Source organism: Lates calcarifer, linkage group LG6 (genome assembly GCF_001640805.2).
Source record: "Lates calcarifer isolate ASB-BC8 linkage group LG6, TLL_Latcal_v3, whole genome shotgun sequence".
Taxonomy (NCBI): Eukaryota; Metazoa; Chordata; class Actinopteri; family Centropomidae; genus Lates; species Lates calcarifer.
The window spans coordinates 1,470,951-1,488,351 of record NC_066838.1 but is presented as its reverse complement, the minus strand read 5'-3'; the positions used below and the strand labels follow the sequence as shown (position 1 = coordinate 1,488,351).

The 17,401-nt window shown below is 41.8% G+C and overlaps 1 protein-coding gene across 2 annotated transcripts; it reads left to right on the top strand.

The window, feature by feature from the left end:
* The first annotated feature begins 993 nt into the window (after positions 1–993).
* Positions 994–5,565, top strand: pex10 (peroxisomal biogenesis factor 10). Of its 2 annotated transcripts, XM_018701619.2 has the most exons (7): positions 994–1,462; positions 1,814–1,894; positions 2,013–2,425; positions 3,487–3,653; positions 4,051–4,186; positions 4,767–4,831; positions 5,370–5,565. In XM_018701619.2, exons 1-6 carry the CDS (start codon positions 1,351–1,353, stop codon positions 4,821–4,823), a joined length of 966 nt encoding a protein of 321 aa, XP_018557135.1. In that variant the 5' UTR covers positions 994–1,350; the 3' UTR covers positions 4,824–4,831; positions 5,370–5,565. The 2 variants fall into 2 exon arrangements, with proteins under 2 accessions (XP_018557135.1, XP_018557134.1); XM_018701618.2 differs by lacking the exon at positions 4,767–4,831.
* Positions 5,566–17,401: the final 11,836 nt, after the last annotated feature.

Here is a 17,401-nt window from a genome sequence, read left to right as displayed (position 1 = left end):
CCTTGAAAACAGCTTAGCCAACAAAAATAATATAGTTGATGTTAGATGCCTAAAAACCGCAGGTAAACAAACACAAGGTGCGTGCAGCTAGTCAAGTTTTTCTTACCTTGTGAAATCTCAGACTGTCCCTGTGTGCTCGTTAGTGGTTTAGTCCAAACAGCAAAGTGCTTCCCACACCATCTACCTCTAATCTGCAACAACTTACAAGTAGCTCCCAAGTTAAAGGGAGGAGGGAAAGGAAAACCCCAGCTCCTCCCCTTACACTGAGAGCAAAGTTCAACTTCCTGGTGTGCAGGATGATGGGACAGATTGTCCTAGGATTGACACAAGTGTTGAGAAAAGCTGCCATAAAAGAATAGGAGTGGGTTTGTAAAGGGATGTTCTCCGTAGCAGTTATAGTACACCTATCTGGCTCTGGGAGCAGCACTGATGAGACAAAGAAACTGGTTCTGCAACTTTTCAGGCAGATCACAGCAGAGCTGCCTGAGGTTTGAATGATAAAATGAATGAAAGTACTTCACCTACTTACCCAGGTAGAAGAAAGGTCACATTACAGCTGCTGTGTTTAAATATTGTGACTGGAGGAGCAATAGCAACATTGCAGTAAATAGTACACAGTTTCAAAGTGCATTTCAAAGGTAAACAACTTAATTAAGCCCCTGACTTACACATTTTCAAAACAACAATCCACTATTCAAAAATCTATATGGTGGGTATTGGTGGTGGTGAGGTTGATGCCAGTGTTTGTACAATCAGTGTTTAAATGTACCATCTACAACCTAATAAACAGAAACAGGGAATGGCATTTCCGCATTTGGACCTTCACGCTCGGATAGAAAACACAATTTGATTATTGTGATAAAAATAAGTAAAAGCATAAAGACAGATTCTGAGATTTAAAGGTTCACTCCTTTTCAAATACGTGAGCTTGTAATGCTTCCTCCTGTCGGTGAGTGGCACTGTCAGTTATGAGGTAGAGTATGTTTTGTTTGTTTTGAGAACGACAACTTCCCATGTGTTTCCTGAATTTATCGACATGAAATTGTGATAAGTATCACAAGGAAATATTAGTGCATACTCTGACTGTGAAAGACACAGCGACAGATGGTCAGTTAGGCTAGCCTGTGTGTGCCTGGTGTGCTGTTTCTCTTGTGTGTTTCGCTGCTGTAGATTGTAGGCTGCTGGGTTGTGTTTGACAGGACGGACACGCTGCTGTATGGATGATACGGTGGAGAGCTTGTCGGAGGTTTCCCTTTTAAAAACCCCGGCCAATGGACACGAATATTTCGCCATGAAGTGTTACTTAACCGTGTTTTCTAGCGTCTGACGTTAGCTCTCTATGTAATAGCAATGCCCCTTGCTCCTGCAAACCAGTCCCAGTTGATTCGGTCCAACCAAAAGGACGAATATTATCAAACGTTTCTGAGAAACAACGCTAACGAAGCTTTCCAAACACTTGCTGGTAAGAAATTACGTCGTCTTTTGCTAGCTTTAGCCAGGCACAGCAGATGTGAAAGAGTGAATTCTTTTGGATAAATGCAGAGTTGAAGAGTACAAGCTATTAATTACTATGGAAAGGACATGTAAATTTAATTGGTGTTACGTTAACTCCTTTGCTCTGTTTTGATCCGTACCTCATACATCTTTCACTACTTCATGAGTATTCAAATCACTGGTTTCACTTTTTTTTTTTTTTTAATGTGGGCAGAACACTTTCAATCAAGTAATGTTACTTTTCAAAGTTAAGGCTGTGGTTTGTGAGAGTAATTCAGCACTTGTTCTCGATGTTTTGTTGTGTTTTATTTCCCTGCAGGATCCAAAAGATGGCTGGACTGGAGGAAAGAAATAGAGCTGCTGTCAGACCTTGTGTACTATGGTTTAACAACATTCTCAGGTAGTTACTGGCCAAACCAAGAGAAAATTTACTCTTTTCTTTCTTTCTAATTTACTTAATGCATCTTTAATGGTTTATATCATCCTTTGTATCATCTGTTTGTAATCTTCCTCCCCAGGTTACCAAACTCTGGGCGAGGAGTACGTCAGCATCGTTCAGGTGGATCCCACCAAACGACAGATCCCTTCCCGGGCCAGACGCAGCCTCTTTGTCCTCTGCCATGCCCTCCTGCCTTACCTTTTGAACAAAGCTGTTGTGTGCCTAGAGAATGAGCTGGAACGTGGGCAGGAGGGCCAGAGTGGTGTCAGTCGGCGGCAGGCGGCGCCCGGACCGTGGAGCTTGGAGTCCTGGCTGAGGAGATGGATGCGGAGGGCAGTGGGGCTGTTGTCAGAGCCCCAGAGGAGAGCATGCCTGCCAGCTGTGTTTGTCCTTCAGCAGAGTCTGACCCTCCTGCACCGACTCCATGTGGCTCTGTTCTACATCAGCGGCTCTTTCTATCACCTGTCCAAGAGGATGGCTGGTATCAGCTATGTAGGTGACTTTTTTATATATGTGTTATATATATTTCTCATATTAGACAATACTATTTATATTATTATTTTTTTAAATTGATAAATACATGGGTAGGCCCAGCCATAGAGTGACACATATAACCATGTTTGTATTCATGTCACTGAAATGAAGTATCAAATATAAACAATAAACAAGTAAATATCCTTGTTCTACCTTCATAATGTAGTCACAAGTTATGAAAGGAAAAGCAAAAAAGGCAGGATTGTTAAGAATTAAAAAAGAACATTTTATGTGTATTTGGTTGGACTTTTTAGTTACATAGTGAAGTGCATCATGAGGTCTTGACTGGGGAAGTTTTTTCTAGGCCGTAGGATCTTTACAGCAAGTTCAAGCCCCCATTTAGTGGGATACCATGGCAATGTTCACTCTAACCTTTAAAAGCCATCAGTTCTTCACTTGCACTACACAGACAGATTTCATACTTGCATAACTCATCGCACTCATTCCAAAAGTTACACAACATACATCTAATCGTGATGAACTTCTGCACCATGTTTCAGCTATAGAGACTTAGACTTAGACAGACTTTATTGATCCCTTTGAGATATCCTGTTTGTTATCCTTCAGCTTTCCTAGCATTTCCTAACCAGCATTAGTAAGCTGTGAGTGAGTTTACCATTTGTTGAACAGGCAGGGTGCCAGCATGGGAGATACAGTAATGAATAGCTCTATCCTGAGGACAGTTTGCTGCCCATAACTTCACTTTTTATTGTAAGAAACCTTCCATTTATATGCAATATGAAATTACACAACATCCCTCATCCCTCAAATGTAATGCACATTCAACAGCAGCACAAACTGCAGGCTTCTGAATGATCATACAGTAGAATCAATACCACCCTAAAAGTTTTTATATAGAAACTGAACACTGTCATCTTCATGAAAGGGGATTTGTTGCAGGACTGTTGTATTTACTGACTTATTCACTGCCTCAAGGATTTATTCCATCATGTTGCATCAATGTTAACAACCTCTATGTGTGTGTGTGTGTGTGTGTGTGTGTGTGTGTGTGTGTGTAGCTGCGTGTGATGGGCCCGAACAGCAGTGACGGGACCATCAGGAACAGCTACAGGCTGCTGGGGGCCGTGTCCCTGCTCCAGCTGCTCATCACTGTGTGTCTCCAGCTCAACAACTTCAGACAGAGACAGAGAGCCAGGCAGGAGTGGAAGCTCCACAGGAACCTTAGGTACAGGACCATACTGGACATCTGTAGGCTGCCAACTTGCTTATTTCAGTGTTGAAGTGAACAGAGTTAGTCAGTGTTTCAAATAATGTCCTAACCAAAGAGAAATCTATCCAGTAACTGCTGAGATCTTTTCCTCTCCACTTGAACAGACCTGACAACAATTAATTGGAAGTCTCATGTTCATATCATTTCTTTTGGTTTGCTAGCACTCAGCAAGAGAACCATACAGAAAATGTTGGATGCTGATTGAAAATTTCCTTTCATCACTAGCTACCTAAAAACAGCCAGGCCACTGCAAGAACTACTAGACGTTTTGTAGTAAGCACTGTAGTAAAAGACCTACATGAAATACATGACCTGAGTTAAATGCTAATCCCTTTGAATTGTCTGTCTGCAGTCCCCAGCACACAGAGAGCTCGAGCCCCAGAGCTGCCCGCTGTATCCTCTGTCTGGAGGAGAGGAGACACTCCACCTCCACCCCCTGTGGACACCTCTTCTGCTGGGAGTGCATCACAGAGTGGTGCAACACCAAGGTCAGACCCAGGTTATTTTCAAACAACAACACTCAATCTGAGCATATCTAACCACTTCAATAATGCCATGCAATCAAAAGCAATACCAGTGTCGTTTAGAAGTATAGCCCCTTTACTGGCTGTGTGCATCTATTAATTATTCCCCAAAAGAATTTTGCACAAACTTTTTCAAGATAACAGATTTTGAGGAATTAGTTCCCAGCAGAGACTTACATTTATTGACACTTAAACCTGTTTTCAAAATGACAGTATTGCCTCTTTTAGCCATGCCCAGGTTTGATCCCAAATGTTGCATTGTAGCAGGCGATAACCACACCCACCTCCCATACTGTGGTCATTGAATTTCCTGAAGGGAACCTTCCCAAAGAATCAGTATAGTTTTTTCTCTATCTATCTATCTTGGTTGCAGATCAGACAAGGATCAATCTGTGTCATTGTCCCCCAATCATGGTCAAACCGTTGGGCTCAACACGTGGGGCCATTCAGCTGACTAGAAAAAAAACTGTCTGTGTCTCTGCTTCCACTTATATGTTCTTACTTACTTACAACTTTTCCATGAGTGACCACTGTTGTGTCATAGGGTGATGTGATGACACACTATGCCACTGATCAACGGGTGGAGATAATGCATCAGTAATGCAGCAGGTAGTAAACATGGATGTAAATATTGCAGATTTAAAACTTGGTTTTGCAAATGTTTTATCAGAATCAGAATCAGACTTTATTGCCAAGTAAGTTTGCACATACAAGGAATTTATCTTGGTATATTGGTGCTAAAGGACAGTTATAGTAAAAGAAAAAGAGCGAAAAGCAAGAACTATATTTACAGGGAACATAAATATACATAATTAAAATATAAAGTGTAGAGTGAGGACAGTTTTGGTAGAGTTGTTCCACAGTGCGCTCTCTCCAAACAGGGTTTGACTGCTGGTAACTGACCAGTGTAAATAACGCTGGTCATACTGTGTGTTGGATCTTGCATTGAGCATTCACACACTGGATTTTAGCTCCCAAAAATTAGAATTTGTCTAAACATTTCAACCACACCAAGCCTTGTGGTAAAACCTGACAGTGTCAGCTGTTGCCTGTTACAGTATAATCCAGGGTGCAGATACTCTCTGCACCTGATTTTTTGTGTGTAAAAGTAACATTGCCACATGTATTTGTGTGATACTTCTTACAGGCAGAGTGCCCTCTGTGTCGGGAGAAGTTCCAGCCTCACAGACTGGTGTACCTGCGGAACTACAGCTAGATCAAAGAAAAGTTGATTTTGAATTTAAATGTTGAAATTTTTGATTGTACTAGTTGAATCATGTAAATGTTATGTTCAGTTTTATTTTTTTGACATATGCAATTAAAATACTGGAAATGTCTCGATACTTGTCTGGTTTCTGTTTGAGGTTGTTGAAGTTGTTGTTTGTTGAAAATGAACATGGATGAATTTTAGGTGTAGTTGTCCACAACAATACTTATAATCTTGACATTTGCCGATCACTGTTGTTTTTGGTCATCAACTGCCTGGTAGAAAAACTGAGTCCAACTCTGTTGTATGATGGAAGATTAACATTAAGTAAGGTATGGTAAAATAGATCAGTGATCACACTGAAGGGCTTGTTAAGCCATCAGCCACCTGAGCTACTGCACTGAGCCTTTGGACAACCTGAGGGCCCATTTGAACATATAACCTAGTGTGATAAATTATAATTTCATACGTTTCAGTACGTGATTAAAGGGTAGCCTATATGAATACTACCTCTGTCAAGGTGTGAAATTGTAATTACTGCCACTCTAAGCTAGGCTTTTAGCAGGTCTAGTTTAGCTGCCTTTACTTTTTACCATAATGGTTGGTTTTACTGTAGCTAGTTTTCAAGTAGTGATTAATAAGACCACAGTTCTTACAGACATGCAGTATGTCACTGTCACATTCTGACCATAACTCAGTTTTGACTAAATGTGGTCACTGCATTTTATAGAGCATTATGATCCACTGCTTTACCTATGATCAAGATCAAATCCATCAGACCAAAGAAGAAGAAGATTCTCTTGCATTCCCTTTCTCCTTTAAGTGAAGCTCAGTGTGCAGTGCACACTTTATCTCACAGAGGATGCTGTTAAAGGTCCCTTTGGTCATATGGGACCCAGATATACCATTTTATGTTACACTGTGAATCTAATCCTGAAGACAAACCAGCTGTAAATATAAGCCATGTGAGCTGCATGAACACATTTAACAAAGACACAAGAATGAAATAAAGTAGGACAATAGACCTGGTTTTTCAGGTGCAGAAAGAGGGTTAGGAAGATGGATAGTTATGCCATCATCAGCTCAGGGTGCTGGTGCACAGTCAGAGGAAGCATCCTGCTGGTTTTACTGTTAAAAGTGTTAAAAGACTAGATGGACATAGGGGCTTTCTCAGTCTTCTCACATTGGTGGCTCTCCATGCCTTGTATTAACCTATATAATAACCTTTTTTTAGAAAATAGATGAATTATTCAGATGTTCCCAGAGAATTTTCACTTTTGTATTTTTGGTGGTTTTACAGAAGCTTTCACCCTAACACAAATAAAATCTTAATATTGAATAATTTCTTGTTGCTGAAGACTGAGAAGTTGCTGAATATAACCATTCAAATCTAAAAATATCCAGTCAATACCATACCAGTCATACCAGTCAAACCCTCTTTTGCAAACAGATTTTTGTTTACAAAGCAATTCAGACCACCCTGGAGAGTTTCAGTCCGTCACTGTGTTGTTATTATTTCCTTCACTTTTTTTCCCCGGTGAAAGATTCAGGCTGAACCTGTGGAGGTGAGGATTGAGCTGAACTGCAGCTGCCATAAATCTGGTATCTTTCACAATATCTCATCTGTGTTCTACTCATGCTCTTTTCTGTCATACTACAATACTGGTTGAAATCTCATTGGTTTAAAGCCCTAATTCAGATTAATTGCAGGTCACTGAGGGGATGAAAACTCTTGTCCTCCTCAGACATGCAGTCAGATGTACTACATGCCCATTCACCACTTATACCCCCTTACCATACAAAGGGAAAACTATGTACTGCACTGGCACTGAACACATGGTTGTAAATCAGGAGAAGCAAAATCAACCAATACTGACATAACTCAGGTATACTGGGCTTCTGGCCTGTAGCCATTTGAATTATCTTGCTCTGGACTTAAGTGCTAGACAGTCTAAACTGTCCTACCTGGTAAAACAATAGCCTATGGCAATCTTTTCTCATTTACATGGAAGTGACAGTACTGCCATAAGACAGTACTCTGTACTGTGCTCGTGCGTGACGTACTGTACTCTGAGAGGCAGATGTGGAAGCAGCAAGATGTTGCTATATTGCCACAAAATCTTGTGAGGAGGTTTGGCTGGATTGTCAAGTATCCCACCTCCTATCAACAATGAACATCCATCCATCCATCCATCCATCCATCCATTTTCGACCACTTATCCAGGGCAGACCAACTTGCCATCCTTAGGCCTGACAAAGCAAACCATAAATTGCTCCTCGGAAATGCTCATATCTCCTGTATCAAAAGTGCATTCATTCAAATGTCTTCAGAGAGTTTAGTGAATACACAAAGGGGCAGTGGTGCGAGACTTGGCACTACGCTCACTTTTCTTTTAACAGATATTTATTGATGCTGTGCTCTAGTGATATATGGAGATGTCAAGAAAATGCCAGGGTTTATAATCACAGGCTTTTAAACCTCCCATAACTCAGTACCTTTACAATAGGCTGCTGTCTCTCTCTAGACTGTCTAACGCCTTGCTGTAGAAACACCTCAAACTTGGCATGGCTCTGCAACAGTACTACAATAAGCGTGGTATATGGAATGGAAAGAATGGGAAGTGAGCAGACATGTTCCACCCTCTGGCTGTTGTGGATGTTAAGTGATCGACTGTGAAGTCATTTCTGGATCTGGATCTGGAAGTCTTTATTTCTCCTGGCAGTGAGATAAACGATGAGATAACACATGAGATAACATGTGCTGCCACATTCAGCTCTGGGCTATAAGTTGATCTGATTACCAGTCAGAAAAAGCCTAGCTGATACCTAAGCTTCACATGCACAGTTCAAGTCGTTTGCTTGGTTTTCTCTGCTGTCTCTGACATGACATTTGAGTAACAAAAAGAATTACTCATGTTACAAATGGCAGGTAAAAAGGAGAAACAACAGAATAAACAACAACACAATCTCACAAATTCACTCTCTAACACAGATGATTGACCATTTTATACATTTAGAATAGCTTTTTGTTGCAAGTTTTGTAAATAAATATAATTTCTTTATTTCCTCAGTTCAGCTGTAGGCCTATGCATGTCCCTTTCTTTTTTGATGGCCAGGTCATGACAATGGATATGGACACCTACACTGTGGTACCATTAAGCATAACATTATATTTCTCTGTTACTGCAGAGACACTGCTCAATGGACTGCAGAGGCAGACTGGCTGTAAAAATGTCTGTGCATGTGTATTCAGCACACCCTGCAGACCCTGCTGAAACCAAACAGATGCTCTTTAAAGGAGCATTAGCACCAAAACTCAACATGTTGATGATTTTTTAGGTTTTCTCGTTGCCCAGAACAACTGGCAGCACTTAAAAGTGTTTACATCCAAATATTCAGGCTCAACACACTCTAGCAGCATATTTTCTCTGTTGTTCAATCAGCCAATTTACTTATACTGCTGTCATTTTGGATATTCAGGATTGCCCCTCTGTGGAGAATATGGCTGACAGTGGAAGCAGATGCTGCCAGGGTTTCACTGCTCCCTGAGCTCAATTGTGTCTATTAGAGACATTGCAATGATGGATGTTCTCTGCTCCTCCACTTCTCTCTCTTTATCATTATCAGCTAGGCAGTTGGCTGTGCAATATGGTTAATTACACCCTGAAAAGACTATCTCATTTGAAAATATGAAGCGTTTTTTCTGTGTCTTTATGGAGGCAGCAAGGAAAGCTGTGGATGTTGTTAGCTGCAGAATGATCTCCATTGGACAGAGACAGAATACAGGCTGTAAGACATAATAATTGTTGGTGAATTTAGTGTTTTGTAATGCTGCAAAGACTTACAATCAGCAAAGGCTACTACTAGTGACTGTTTCCTTTAGAATATATTTATTAGTAAAAATAAAAGACACCAAAATTTAAATGCATTGCCATTTAACTGATACACTAAAAATGCAGATGATAAGTGCAGTATAAAAGCAAACACTACCTGTAGAGCTTCACATTTTATTCAAATATCACTGGAGATTAATTTCAGCCATGGGCCTTCCTCTGTGCATGAATACTCCATTATACAACAGTCAAGGCAATGAGCTAATTCAACACAAGTGTGGGGCAGAAAACAGAGACCCATATCCTCTTCATGCTGTGATTGGTCAGATGTACGGAAGTGAGAAAGGAGCCAAGGTTTGAGCTTCTCTTCTCTCAAGAAGAACCATTCAGCTCTCGTTGGTGAAGCAAAACCCTTAACAGTGTCATTTTATTTCACATTATTTATCAGCCTGCACATGCACAGTCGAGATGTTTTTCCACTGCACTCCACAGCAAGGCCTACTGTGATGATGTGTTGGTGGTGTGCTTGTCACAAGGACCTGTCACCTGAAGTCCTTTTCAGCCCACTGTGGCCGTTTCTGTTTGCACTGCTCCTCCCTGTAATACTGGAGAGCAAATAGCAAAGAATATGTCAATATCTGGCCAATCAGACTTGTTTTTATGTAAGAGTAACCTTGTTAATAATGCTTTACTAACTTGCTTACAAACATCGCTTTTCTCATAATTCCACACAATAAAAGCATCCAGTTGGTTTCCCAGTGGAAAGCTTTCAATGTGAAGCAGAAACAGCACAAGTGGTATGGTTTACAGCTGAAACTTAACTTAGCTCTGATACAACTGAAAGTGATCAGTAAACTGAAAAATGAGGCTGGTACCAGAAAGTACCAACAGGACCACAGTAGTAGGACTGCAATATATTGTGTTCCCCTCGTCACTCCTAAATTATATAATAAGAAAACAGTTGGTAATGCTATTTTCCTTCAATGTCAGTGCACAGTGTATATCGAAAAAGCCGTATTTGCTGGCTAATTCTGTTCCAAATGAGTAACAACACACAGTTTTGGTGTCTGTGGTACTAATAATCTGTTTTTCTTCACAGAGCTTTAACTTGTGTGTCAGTGAGTTCTAAAAGAACGTAACATGACATAACAGTGGGTTCTAAATTATATTATGATGTCTGTGTTATGATGTCTGTCACATTTGAGACAAGAGTCAATTGTAGAGGACAGACATATGCTCTGAATTTAAGAAGATTCGAGCCTTAAGGTTCATTCTCAACCTTGGACATACTAAACTGAGAAGATCTGACTTAAAAACATGTCATTGTGGCCGAGCTCAGATGTCTCTGGTGCATCAGGTAAGACAGACTTTATACATAGACAAAAGTAAGATGATGCTGCATGTATCTGCTATATAAACACAGTGGGGACACCAATTTGTTCCCCCATGAGTAAAAAAACGGTAATTAAATGTAACACACAGCAAAGAAGCTATCATATACTGCCCCTATTTTTATTCATGTATTTATTTGTACATGAAATTATGATAGCAAAACCAACAGACTCAGCCCCTCTGATCAAACAAAATATTTACTGAAGAGGATTTGCAGATTCTTCAGTGTAATCATAGCTTCCTTTTGCTACTGCCACTCAACCGTGGAGGTCTAATTTCTTATTCATTATTTATATTTGATAACATATATACTATGTTATTTTATGTTATTATTGCAGTGGCACCAGTTTGGGTGGATGGATGAGTGGTGGCGATCAACCGGACCAGTAGATAGCTCTCTGGGACAGTCATGGGTTCGAAGATTACTACTGCCCAGTTTCTATCCAACGGTGACCCCTCTTCTGGAGTGGATCCCATCACTTTAGGGGGCTCACTGGGGGGACAGTCAGTAACACATTCCACTTCCACCATTCCACTCTTTAACAGTGAACGATGATCATGCTTTACCTGCTGAGGGTCATTCACAGGAGCAATGGTGTACACAAATCCTCCCACTCCAGGAGCTTTCAGTACTTTGTACACCATTGAGCTCCAGATGTCTTGGATTTTGTGACGGCCCCTGACTCCGGTATCTCTGAGGAGGACCAACTGACCTTCCTGCAGGGGGATATCTCCAACATGCTTGTCGTAGCCCCCCTTCCTCTGGGCAGCTGCAGCTTCCAGATGCCTGGTTGCGCTCTCAAAGGCATGACATAGTCGATTCTGGTGTTCCATGATCCAGTCGTGGGGGTGGCCAGCTACAGGTTGCTGCACTCTGCCCAAAAGAAAATAAACAGGTAGTTGTGGGTCTTGGCCAAACATCAAAAAGAATGGAGACTCACCAGTGGACTGATGTGCTGTGGTGTTGTAAGCAAAAGTCTGGAGCTGGAGGTTGTGTGCAACACACCGGCAGGCTCGGGAGTCCAGCGTCACTCATGGCTTTGATCATGTTTTTCGCATTATCACGTAGCACAACATGAACAGAACTTTTAGGGACCCCCCCCATGTCTGAAGCATGTCATCAAACACACCTGCGACTGGCTTGGCTAGTGTGCTAACCCCTAAACTGTTTTATATGCAGGACAACTCTTCGCGGAGTAAAATCCTTATCAATCTGCTGTGCAGTTAAACTGAGGAGGGACACCGGGCTAACGCTGCTTGTCCAAATATCAGTGGTGAAGCTGAGGGCCGAAATGTCTTGCAACAGGCTGCGGATGTGCCTCTTCACAAAGTTGTGTAGCTTTGGCAACACTGTGTCAGTGATGTGGTGTTGGCTAGGGATCTCATACCTCAGCTCCAGTACGCTGGGAAGATGTTTAAATCCCATATTATCAAAAACCGACAATGGCTGGTCATCAAGAGCAATGTACTGGGTCAGAGCCTTTGTTATTTTCACTGCGCACAGGTTGTCTAACATCTTCTCCCTCTTCTCCAGAGTTTGCTGCAAAGTTGGTTGTTGCGGTTTGCCATTATTAGCAAACGCTTTGAACTCAGCGTTGTGTTGGTTTTTTAGATGTTTTATCAGATTGCTTGTGTTGAAAGTACTCACTTTCATCCCTCTTCTTGACAGCTTTGTAGAGCATAATTTGCAGTCCGCTTTACTTTTGTCACATTGCTCCTCCTTGCTCTCAATTAGCACCTGACCGCCCAAGTGAATGTCACGCTGCCCTAAAGTGGTATCGGGTGCTGTGGTATCGGAAAACAGTTTTACGAGTACGAGTACAGGAACAGGGTAACAGGGTATCGGACCAATAACCAATACTGGTATCGGTGCATCCCTACAGGCAACCCAGCACAGCATCCAGGCATTGAACACGCTCTGTCACAGTAGCAGAGAAAACAACCTAAACCTAAATCTCCCTCGTCGGCTGAAAAGACACCACTGTATTTCTGCAGTAAGGTCCTAACCTGACACTGTTCTTCCTGAGTGAGTGCCGTTAAATCAACTGCAGTGATTTTATCCTGCACCAAACTTGTGGTAGTCTGTGACAATACAATAACTGTTACTCCCTCCTCTATAAGGTTAGCAGGCGAGTCAACAAGATGGACCTCACTTACAGTGCCTAGAACTGTATGAGGGTACAGTACGACATCCTGGGCCCCCACATTTACAATGGGAATGTACACAGTATAGTCATGCAAATCAAAGCTGGCGAGGCTAATAGTCCAGCAGGCAAACCACTGCTAAGGGGCTCAAACAAAATCTGATCTGCCAGATGTTGAGGACCTGTGGCTGCCACCATTTTCATAGTACCCCCAGGGACTGTGCAAACTCTGCCCCCTTTTACCTTTACGTGACCTGAACATTCGGGAGGGGCTTTAGTCTGGACCTGATGACACTGCTCGGAGAGCCTGCTGAATTGGAAGTGGGAGGCTGTAACACAGAAGGCAAGTTTAAGGAGAGCAGACCCATGTTGCACAAACAACTCCCGATAACATTCTTTTATGATGTTCATTCCCAATACACCAGGGACTGAGGGCATGCTATGTGGAGTGTCACTGATTACTAACACCCCCTGCCTTGTGATGGTTTTGCCACAAAGCTGCACATCCAATTCTGGATAACCCACACAGGGTATGGCTAACCCATTAGCAACACTCAACTGTAGCCAGCTACAGGACTGGAGTTTTTCTGGGCCCCAAGGTTCAAAGTGCTGCAGAAAGAAACTCTTATCTTTGACACCATTTATCCAGTATCCACTAAGCAGGAGACCCACACTCCTCCCATTTATACAGAAATATTTGGACATACAGATACCAATCTTTCATGACTAGCAGCCAAATCTGAGTCCAGAGGAGCCCCCTCCTGAACGTTGGCTCAACAGTGAGGTGCGGCTGTGGCTTAGGAGGTAGAGCAGTCGTCCACCAATCAGAAGGTCGGTGGTTCGATTCCCGGCTCCTCCAGTCTGCATGCCGAAGTATCCTTGGGCGAGATACTGAACCCCAAAATGTTTCACATCGGTGTGTGAATGTGTGTGAATGTGTTTAAATATAGAATATGTGCTGTGTGTGTGAATGGGGTGAATGTGATCTGTAGTGTAAAGCGCTTTGAGTGGTCGAAAAGACTAGAAAAGCGCTATATAAGTACAGTCCATTTACGGTTCTGGGGGCAGTATTTATCAGAATTGGGCTGCATGGCTATGGGGGCTAGCTGTGGCTGGATGGCCACATATCCTCCCTACACTCCCTAGCAAAGTGACCTGGCTTTTGGCACCTCCTACAAATCACTGCTTTCTTACCATGCCTTGATTTGGTTCTAGGGCCCTCCATAAGGGCTGTAAGGCTCCTAGTAGGATAATTCAGTTGCTTTTGCTGGTTCCTGAGAATTTCTTTCAGTTCACCTAACTCGGAACTGAAAGACAAGTTACCTGCCCTGTGGTGGTTTGATGGATTGCCTGATATGGTATGCTGGAAGCCAAATGCATTTGGAACAGAATTACTTCTGCCCCTTCCACCACAAGGCACCCCCTCTTGTTCCCATCGGATGGCTTCAGTGCGGACATCTATCAGGGTGGCGGTAGGGTGGCCCCTGGACAAACTGCTTGAGCTCTCTGCAAAGGAAACAATCAGACACATGTTCCACAAATTGGTCTCTCAATAACACCTCCCTATTGAGGGCACCATGGGGGGATTTTTGTACAACCCTCTCCATCAAAACACATTATTGCATGAGAAAACTTACAATGTTTCACTTTCTTGCCGCTTCCTGGAGAAGTCGTCTTCCTGCAAAAACACATGATTTTGTACACCCATACAGTTCCTTTAATATAGACAAAATCTTGTTTGGATCCCCTCTTTCCTCTGGACAACAATATTTAATTTCTTCTCTTGCTTCTCCCTCCAGGTGATCGCAGATGAAGAGCACTTGGTCTGTTGGAGACAGGTGTTGAGCCCATATGCAGGCATGGACCTCTTCAATCCACTCTCCTGATACTTTGTCCTGTTCTGCCCTTAAACAGGGGCCACTTCCTGTCCCTAGGAAGATAAATCAGTCTCAGTCAATGGGGCAGGAGCTGAGAAGGCCCCAGGAGCCAATAAACTGGTGGATGCTGCACTTGGCCCAGGCTGGTTAGCCTCACGCTCCTGACGCATCTGTAAATTTTCAGCTCGCAGCTGAGCGACCAAGTCTCTTAACTGGGTTATCTCCTCCTCCATGAGGAAACAAAACAGAAGAGGTAAGATACAGTTGGCAGTGCAAGGAGCCAACGAGCACCTTGCTGCTGCTCTGTCAAACAAATAGACAATACAAATCAAATGGGTTGTGGAAAAAAGAAAAAAAAGAAGAAAAAAAATGAACTACAAGTCTCTGCCTTCAGAGAGTGAGTGAGCAGAGTAGAATTTGGGTTTGCAAAATATCAGGGAGGGATGAATACGAGGGACTAACTAAGGAACCAACCACGCCACCTGGGGTCTTGCACCCCAGGATATAATGAAAATTCAACTATTTCACTGTAAACTACAAGGACACAGGTTCGTGACTGAACAGGCAGAGACAGTAGTGAAAATCAAACTTATTTTATTGTAAAAAAAAAAAAAAAAAAAAAAAAAAAAAAAAACCTCAAATAATCAGGACTGGACCTAAAAGAAAAAAAGATCAACACTGGAGCTGTTGGAAACACAATTAGCAGCAAGTGGTGAGGTGAGTAGCAAAAAAGACTCATTTATTAACGGAGTTACAGTCGGCACATTAGTTAAAACTACTCGAGCCCGGACTATTAATTACAGGGGGCTAAAAATCCTGTACAACACTCACTTGAACGCTAAAGCTGTAAGCAGTGAGCTGGGGCTTCCAGTGGGGAGGCAGCCTAGATGACAGGTGCCCTGTCTCACTCACCTGGGTGCAGCACAGCAAAATCACAGGAAACACGCATCAATAATGTGTCACAGTGCCCCTACTTGCATGCAAAAGCTGTGGGGCCTTCACCACAGTGCCTAGCTGCCAGATTTTTAAACTTAACAAAAGAAAGAAACTGGGAGCCCTACTCACCACCTCATGTAGGGGCAACCATCATCAAGGACCAGCAAGAGACTGACTACAGACAGGTGAGGGCCTTTTATACCCCACCTGCTAGGGTGGGGTATAAAAGGGAGGAGTGGTTTTCTCTGGGGTACGTTCAGGGGATGCACTTCACTACATTATTTAAAAAAGTTTCATCCTCATTAGATTCTGTAAATAAAATTAATTGACACTTAAATACAATTTCCTGGGCTACCATCATTACTTGCTAGAAAGCCAACTGAAATATGTGGGTCTTCTCTTTACAGACTGGGGTTTCATTCTGTCAACAGTAACATCCAGTGTCCCAACTCTCATCAATATTTGGGCCAGTATGTATTAAGCCTCCAATAAATGATCAATTCAATTCAATAAATTCTTAGAAGAAGTTGGAGCTATAATCTTTGTGTAAAGGGGCCAAGTGTTAATGAAGTCTAAAGGGGAACTCTGCCAATTTCACACATCAAATTCTGATCTTTAGAACCTTTTAAACTGTCCATAAGTCTCCATGTGACTGTCAATGTTATATGATGGCACAGCTAAATCAGTGGGGTACTTGTTAAGTGTGATTCTTAAGTCACAACTACAGTGGCTCCTAACTGTTGTAAAATGAGGCCTACAATGATGTCTACTCACAATGCCCTCCCTTGATCAGTCAGTCAGCCAATAGCAGGCCTCTAGATGTGACATGTCAGAGCTGCATCACATCAGACTAAACACAGCTTTATTCACACATTGGCTGTGTCTTTTATTATTAGTAGTATTTGAGCGTTCATTTGTGTGAAATGTCTTATCTATGATGTCATGTGCCCTCAAAAATGCAATTAAAAAAGTACTTTTGACTCATAATTGACTCATAATGTGTGAATGAATGAATGAGTGTATAAACAAAAATTATAGTCATGCACATGTCAGTGATTATGCAAAATGATTATGATTCAAAAGTGCCGAAATCGATGAATGTCCGCTTACTATATAGTAAACTACTGAGTGTCTATTATGGTGAAAAATCATATAATATTTGGCAGAACTCTTGATATGATTAAGATTAAATATAACTGTCTGGACACTGTGGCTTGTACAGAAAATATTATTTAGTGCATAGACATTGCATGTCAAGCCCTTCCTAGGCATGCTAAAAACACAGAGAGAAACTCTGGGAGCCTTTTTTACTGAGCTAATGGTTAGCTAGCTAACTCACCTACAGCAGTTTACCACTATCCCTGTGGGTAATCATAAGCATGTAACCAAGCTTCAGGCTCCTGCCGTTTTCACGTGGAATGAGTGAATGTCACTCTGTGGTGTGACCACCACATAATACATAGACATAGACATTAGACCCATTACTCAACAAGATAGATATATAAGATTGTGATTGATAGTGATTTATTGTATTTACGCTGAATCCATAATGCAATGTTGTCATGTTGTATTACGATTGTGGGTGTTAAGAGATCTTGTATTGTTTTTCTGATCATCATATATTTATATGTAATGAAAATACATGTCCATGAAAGTCTTGTGTTCACATTAACCCCATCTGCCCTTTATCAGTGCAGTATTTTTAAAATTATCCTAATTTATCCTTTCTCCTTTAACTCATTTAAGATTTTTCTAAAACATAAATGCGGGGTTGCTTTTCTTAAGCTTTT